This window comes from Bactrocera oleae, chromosome 5 (assembly GCF_042242935.1).
Source record: "Bactrocera oleae isolate idBacOlea1 chromosome 5, idBacOlea1, whole genome shotgun sequence".
In the NCBI taxonomy this organism is placed as follows: Eukaryota; Metazoa; Arthropoda; class Insecta; order Diptera; family Tephritidae; genus Bactrocera; species Bactrocera oleae.
The window spans coordinates 70,166,436-70,174,650 of record NC_091539.1 but is presented as its reverse complement, the minus strand read 5'-3'; the positions used below and the strand labels follow the sequence as shown (position 1 = coordinate 70,174,650).

General features: G+C 34.5%; 1 protein-coding gene across 1 annotated transcript; it reads left to right on the top strand.

The window, feature by feature from the left end:
* Nucleotides 1-3,860: 3,860 nt before the first annotated feature.
* LOC106627079 (uncharacterized) lies at nucleotides 3,861-6,061 on the top strand. Its single transcript, XM_014247077.3, has 4 exons — nucleotides 3,861-4,342; nucleotides 4,435-4,603; nucleotides 5,091-5,408; nucleotides 5,484-6,061. The coding sequence occupies exons 1-4, from the start codon at nucleotides 3,972-3,974 to the stop codon at nucleotides 5,895-5,897; spliced, it is 1,272 nt and encodes a 423-aa protein (XP_014102552.2). The 5' UTR covers nucleotides 3,861-3,971; the 3' UTR covers nucleotides 5,898-6,061.
* The last annotated feature ends 2,154 nt before the right edge of the window (nucleotides 6,062-8,215 follow it).

Genomic DNA, 8,215 nt, shown 5'->3' with positions numbered 1-8,215 from the left:
AGAATTAAAAATGAGTGCTTGATTAAAATTGTAAATATGCGTACATACTTGTATAGAATTAAATGAGATTGAATGACAGTAGACAATAGCTTTTACTTCGAGGCTAATATTGCATCACTTTAGCAACCATCTTCGACTCGCCATCTCCATTTTATGCTTTTATACCAATTGTTTGTTCGATTTACCACTCTCTAAGGGCTGACAAAGGGAAGCATATAAAAAAGTCGTATCATTTATTTTATTTTATTTATTTATGTTGTAATAATTCGTTTCGCTTATCAATTTTATTGAATTACTACTATGAAAATACTTACAACTTTATGCTTTCGTAAACCTCGGAAGTTTTTATCTATATATTTTTTTAACTGTTTGTAATAGGTGGTAAAACATATTTGACTGAAATATTTACCATGTCTTTCTAATACTCATATTAAAATTTTCTACATCATTTTGTCAAGTTAATTAAGTACAGAGAAATTACAATATTTAGAATTCAAAATTGTTCGACAAAATCGTAAATGAATTACAATCAAATTTGTTTCTTTTTAATTTATATTACACTGGGAAACAATAGTTTAAGCGTAGCAGAAGCTGATTTCAAATCTGCGGTCAGTTTTTCATTAGTAGCTCTAGTTTTCGAAATATGAACATATTACATTTTTTGCCAAAATAACTACAATTTTAGAATTTGAAAATATATTGCACTTACTTAACATGAGAACAATTTTCTCTTATGTGGAAATACTGAGATATTTAAAACATTCCCCATCCTTGTTTAAAGCTTTTACAAACTGTTTTCTCAGAACTAACTTCATATGAAGAGGGGTAATATAATGCGGTCTCTGGCTACTAGAGGGGCATTCATCACATTCATACTACACGGTACTAAATACACTCTCAAAAGCCAAACAAAAACTATTCGGATCATTTAAACAAGTTCTTCATAATGTAGAAATAGCAGTTTATTTATGAAATTTAGTAATTTTTTGCTCTAAAAATTAATTCAAGTAGGGAGTAATGATATTTCAAGAAGTACCTGTATCATTAAAACTAGAGCTGCTAGAAAGAAACTGGGAATGGATTTGAAATCAGCGACGTCAAATTGGTAAGAAACAGTTTAGAAACTTCATAAAACAAAAAAAGTTTAATTTTCTTTACAAGTGTCATAGACTAAATTAGTTTTATTACTATAATTTACTAACCGTCAGTGAAAATTATATTAAAATTATTCTCAAATAAGACATATCTAACATAAACTCAAGCAAAGAGGCTAAATTTAATGTATCGAGATTATGTGCAAAACGTCCACCAGAGGTAATTTGTGAGAAATCTTGTCCACTTAATTTCACTAAAATATTACTAATTTTGACCAAGCTAAACGATTTAGAGTCAGGTGGAAATTCGGAAATCACTATAAAGATGGCTGGGAAATGCAAGGGCTGATTGCATTAATTTTGATATTGTTCAGGTATATTTGAGAACTTATTTTCAAGCAATTTTATAAATATATACATAAATATAAATATATATATATATGGAGTATAGTCAGCCGGATGTTTCAAAATTCAAAATTTAATCCATTTTAGGCACAAAGATACAAAGTTATTAGAAAAACACGCTCTCTCAATTTCATTAAAATAAGTCCCACAGTCTCGTCATCCTGATCATTTATATATAAATAGCTCTATATATTGTATATCTCGATTAAGCGTCAGATAATATTTAAATATTTTTTTACTTTCAAAACTATTCTTATGTAAATGCATTTTGATTGCTTATAAAATACTTACTAGTACAATGTAAAATAATTACTCTACGTAAAAGTTACTGGAACGGATAAATGCGAGCGATAAGATATTTAATTACACTACTAACTACACAATAGGGTGTAGCGAAAAAAAGTTTTTTTTTTTTAGTCTGTGGGTAAAATCTATAGTTCATAAAAAAAGAAAAGAGGCGGCCCACTCAGTTTTAAAGTAATTTTCGAGTTAAAACTTTTTTTGGACAAAACAAAAGTATTTTTGGTTTAAACACTTTCCATTTATATAAAAATTACCGAATGTGACGGTTTTCGACTCAAAATTTATTTTAACGGCTGAGAAAAGCATGTTGTTGTTTAAGACTTCTTTTTAAAACTCCAATAATGACCACAAACAAACCTTTAATTGGCCACAAGAGGACTCTCCACAGCTTCTAGAACACTTATGAAAATTTTTTTACGAAATAAATATTTTAACTCGAAACTTTACTTTAAAACTGATGTTAAAAAATTTTATAATCTATAGATTTTACCCTCAGGCTAAACAAAAACAAAAAATGCATTTTTTTTCGCTCCATCCTACAACACAATAACTTATATTAGAATTGCATTGTATGACAAAGCTAATTGGGGGAATTTGAGTGTGTACGCGTTGGTGAGTGAGATCTGTGCTCAGTATACGAAACAATAGCACGACTGATAGCGTGTTTAGAGCACAGCATAAAGCATAGCAGATTTATCACTTTGAAATGCAAATTTATCACTATACCTATAAGTATAATATAATATATAGAAATTAATAATACCGGCTAAGCGCTCACTTTTGCTTGATCTTCGCATGTATGCGAGCATGACGTAGCAAATTTTTTAAATATACGCGTATTTCTCGCACTTACTTGTATTTATTCCACGTGTGGTAAATGTTTATAAATGAACGTAAGGTGAAATATAAAAAGCCACACAGAGCAATCAGTCGATCGACAGTTAAGCAATACTCTGTCGAGCGCTCAGGCTCTCTTTAAGTAGCACTGCACTAGCCATCAGTGTTGCCACTTAAAAAAATCTTTGGGTCCCAAAATGCCTAAAAAATCTGTTGCAAAACTACCAAATTCTTTTATCATCAAAACATTGGGTCTCATTTCAATTCACATTTGAACAAATATGTAGCAATAAACCTTAGAGGTCAACTAAATGAGGATGCATTTAACGCGCCTTGGTGGCTAAGGTATAATTAAATTATATTGAGTAAGCAGTTTAGTTTAGTAAAATGTTATTATCAAAACTAATTTCAGCATATCTTTCTGTCCATATAGCTCGATTACCGAGCCAGTTATGATTTAAATAATTATTTTGTGCGACTGGGAAAATACGGGCGATTAATTAATTTTATCCGTGTACAATAGTGCTGAAATTGGCTGGAAGTTTAGGGCATTTCGTATTTGGTTGCAGTTGGTGTTTGAAATCTAACTTCTATTCTGAAAACTAACTCATAGTATACATATTTTATTATTATTAAATACTTACATTAAAATGAAATCATCACTGGTATTATTAATATTACCGTCGAAGTCCGTAAATTTAGTTGTGGCGAGTAATTTTGAAAAATTAGTAAATTAGTGCGATAGAATTTAATTAAGTAACCACATTTCCGAACAAACGATGCTCTTTCAATATAGTCTATGGCTGTGAATGACGACGACATTTGTTACGCGCGATTTTTAAAATATGCAAAATTAAATGTATTTTTTCAATCTTTTTGAGACAATTTCTTAATATTTTTTTCCGTAAGAACCTTCTACAGAGTATTAGAAAACTACACAAAAAAAAACAGCCAATTCGGTCTAGCCGTTCTCAAGTTATGGCGTGACAACTGGAAACGGGTTTTATTTATATATATATAGAGATAATGATAAAAAATATTGCATACCAACCAAACAAACCAAGGCATAAGAAACGGCAACGCTGCCGGGCACTAATTGGATGAGTTAAATAAGTCTTTAAGTGTGTGAGAAAGTTTCGCCAAAAAAAAAAAAATCTTGTGTTATCGTTGTATTAACAGATGCTTCTATTAAAGCACAACATTTAGCCAAGAACATTTCAGTTTAGTGAATTACGCGGAGCATTCCGGATTGTGTGGGCCGTTCGGGACTAAAAGCTGGTGTTAAATAAGAAAAACAAAAATATATTATCGATAAATAGAGACAATTTTAAGATGATTATCAAAAATGCGAACAATGTGCTTGTGCCCGATTATTTGAATGAGGACTTCTTCGTGGCCGCGCTCGAGGAAGGTTTGCGTGAAATCCAGCTGACGGTTAATGAAGTAACTTTCGAATGGGGCAGCAACCCCGGTGATAATTACTGCTCACGCATCTATCGCGTTTCAGTGGTCTATGAGCGTCAAGTTGACGATGATGAGCCGCCGGTACAAGAGCAACGGTCGTTAATCGTCAAAACTATACCGATTACTAAGGACACACGTTTTCTTGAAGATGTAGGCGTTTTTCTTAAGGAGAAATTGACTTACTTGGACGTATTGCCACGGCTGCAAATACTTGTAGATGGTCCCAAATTCAGTGCCACGTCAGTATACCAAATAAAATTGTAGCGCACTTTAGATTTTTTTTTTAACAATTCAATGTTTTAAAATATGTTGCTTTCTTTATTCTGCACAGCTGCCTTTATGCAGTCAAAGCACCTACTCGCACCATTGTACTTTCTGACTTGAAACCCGAAGGTTTTGTAGTTGCCTCGCGACAGGAACAGCTCGATTGGGAACACTGCGAATTGATCTTACAACAAATAGGGCGTCTGCATGCCACTTCAATGATTTTAGCTCAGCGCGTAAGTATATTGAAAAGGTGAAAATAGTCGTTTCTTATACAATTAGTGCTTACTATATAACGGGAGTTATACAGAAGAAAGATATACAGATGATGACTGCAGCGTTTTTTTATTTTTTGTTGCAAAAACAAACCGCAATCATAATTAAAAAACATTTTCAAGGATCATATATTTTGCGGTAAACGCGTCTGACACAAGAATTTCGTATTGGTCTCGGCATTCCAATGCTTTATAATGTTTTATTATTTTACTCTTTCCATGGATGCCAACAATTATATCTAGTCATCTTCGAAAAACTTAAAAGAATTAACGAAAAATGGCTAGCCCTCACAATAGATAAGCACTAATCTTGTTCGACAAAAGTTGCTATCAATGCACTTAATTTGTGAAAGCAAGTGTGACACAAATTTTGAGAGAAATTGAGTGCAGCAAAATGCAAAAATTTTTCAAAAACTTTTACAATTTGCAATATGATTATAATATTTAGGATCCCGACATCACCAAGCGCATTGTAAACGGTATACTGAGCAAGCAGACAATATTAAAAAGTGATACCTTCAAAATAATGTTCGGCTGTACCCTGAAGCACCTGGCTAACAATGCAGCCGAGTGGCCCGGTTTCGAAAAGATCGCACAGAAATTACACCGTTTCCACGACAATTTCAAGCCCATATTCGCACAGTTAGCCGATCGTCGTGAGGGCGATCGTATCGTAGTCATGAACCACGGTGATCTCTGGACAACAAATTTCATGTACGCCTATGATGATCCCAAGCAACCCGAGAAGCCAACGCGCGCTATTTTTGTAAGTTTCACTTAAGTCCGAAACCGTTTCTTCTCATTTCATTTACTCATTCATTCATGTTTTGTGAACTTTCAGGTCGATTTCCAACTTAATTTCTATGGCAGCCCTGGTTGCGATCTTAACTTCTTTCTCAACACTAGCGTACGTCTGAATTTGCTGAAGGAACGACGCGATGATCTCATAAATGTATATTATAAAACATTCAAGGATACATTGGAATTCCTTCATTACGAGAATATACCAACTTTAGAAGATTTAAAATACGAATTGCGCTCGCGTGAACTTTATGGGTTTTTCGGTTTGTTCGGTTTTCTACCTATAATTACTATGCCGAAAGAGTTATCCGAAGATAACAGTATCGAAAATTTGGTAAATGAGGAGTTCGCGCGTCTAAAGTACAAAAAAGTGTATGCACAAGAACATTTACAAGCCCAGCTAAAATATGGACTCAAGCGCTTGGAGGATATGGGTGTGTTGGACGAGTTTTAGTTCCTTTTTTTATTTAGTACAACTACATTCTGGTTGCTGTGAAAATGTAAATATGCACAAGTATATATATGTTATTAACATAGGATATAGAAAATGTATATCGTAATTTTTGTCATGACTCTAATAAAGAATTAAGCTATGCCTACAAATAATTTCACTAAAAATATGTATTTTGTATATATGACCAAATAATGTCAAATATGTCCAGAGTTAGCTATTTTATTACTTACTTTGCGAAAATATTTCTTAGAAGCTTTACTCTTGTACACATTTTTTAATATTTTCAGTTTAATTTTTGAGGATATGTGTGACCCTTCATACTTTTGCAACTTGCAAGGATCAAAGCAGGGGCAATACCTTCAGGTATTGGCAAAACTTTATATTAAGAAATGTAGCGAAAAGGCTCAACTTCATTCTTCGATGAAATGGTGAATGTAATACCATGATTTATTACTATATTCTTCTATATGGTGGCTAAAACAAGTTTTCGCTCGATTTTATCCATTTTGGTGAAAAGATACGCTGTTATTAGAAAAACACGCTTTTTCAATTTCATTTAAACAAGCCCCACATTGGCCGATATATGTGTTATCATCTCAAGGTATTTTATCTTATGCCTAAAAATTGCCGAAAACGGGCTATAACTTTTCAAGAAGGCAGACACCAACTATCTGGACCCCAGTGCATATGGATGACTTTTTACCGAGCATATCGGCCAATCTGTGATTTATAGAATTGAAATTCGAGGAGATTACTTTTATGGTGACATCATGCCGTTATGCCAGAAATGGATAAAATCGGGCCAAGACTTCCCATAGTCCCCATATACCTAATATATGGTTCAATATTGTAATCTCTTTCTAAATAGTGTACGAGTATCTTGGCTGCATTTTATTTTAAATTAATATATGTATGAAAATCCCGTATCTCACTTTACCTGGCGAGAGTATAAATTGCTCGGTTGAAACCGAACTTAGCCCTTCCTAAATTGTTATTTATTTTTTTCTGGCATAAAAAATTTCTTTCTGTGTATTTAATAAAACACATGTGTCATTGAGGGTCAACACCAAAACAATATTTACACACAAGCATATTGTTGAGCTTGGTCTACATATTGGCAAAGCCGCAAAACCATTAGAGTGAAGCAATTAAAATTTGCAAAGCAAAGCTTTGAAAGTGTAAAATGTGAAAATGCAAAATGCAAACTGAAAGTGCCAATCGCAATGGTGCAACCACCAATAAACACCTACAACACCGATACTCATAGAGATACGCATGCATAATTGTGTTCTCTGTACGCCTGACGTTGAATATGAATTTATGTTGGCGCACAAAAGTATGCAGAACTTTAGGCATATTGATGCAGTGTTGCGCTTGCATTTTTGTAGATTAGTGGGCGGCTTGATTGAGGAGAGTATATGAGTCATGCTGCAACTTTTACATTTTATTGCACGAAATTTGGACAATTAACAAGTATGGGCTTTGTATGCCTCACGCCCGCACACCCACATGCAGTCCTACATAGTGAAAGCAAATGAGAGAGAGAGAGATAGAGAGAGAGAGATAGTCTGCTGATATGCTCGATAATTTTGCCACATGAAAGCGGTCTGCATTTTAATGCACACATGCACACTCTCGCACACACAACTACATGCAAATGAGTTGCAAATGTGAAAATGACCATTGCCGTTGCAATGTTGACATGCGATTGTGTGCGTGCCTGTGTGTGTGCGCCCGAGGTGTTGTCTACTCATTTCGCGCCCATAGCCTGCACTCAGCTCATAGCTTCGGTAATTTTTGCTGTCATTAACTACATGTCTGATAATATGATGCAGGTGGTAATGGTCGCTGCAGCCCCTTTACACCCGCCCCTCTACTATGATGCTGATGCTGATACTCGCATGTGCATGTGTGTTGTTGTGTTGGGTCATGCTTTACGGTTTGTTCACGGTCAAAGGAAAATACGGCAATGCAGTAATTTTTGTGCTTGCCACACACACAGTGTTTCTCAAACAAGCCGAGAGACAGACAGTCAGATGCATAGATAGCTCAACAAATGTCTCTGCTTGTGGCTAAATGAGCAGACGGGCAGACGGATGCTGGAAAACTAGGAGTTCAAGCTTCGTGTTGCTTGGAGTTTGAGTGGAAGTTGGCTGCTGCTGCTAATGATGAGGATGTGACCAGCAGCAAATTTCCACTTAAGGACACCTATGTATATAGACGTACCTGCGTACATGTGTTTGTAAAGCACAAGAGGGCTGTTATTGTTGTTGTAGCATTGATTTTATCAGCATTATTCATTGGCGCTTCCATACTCA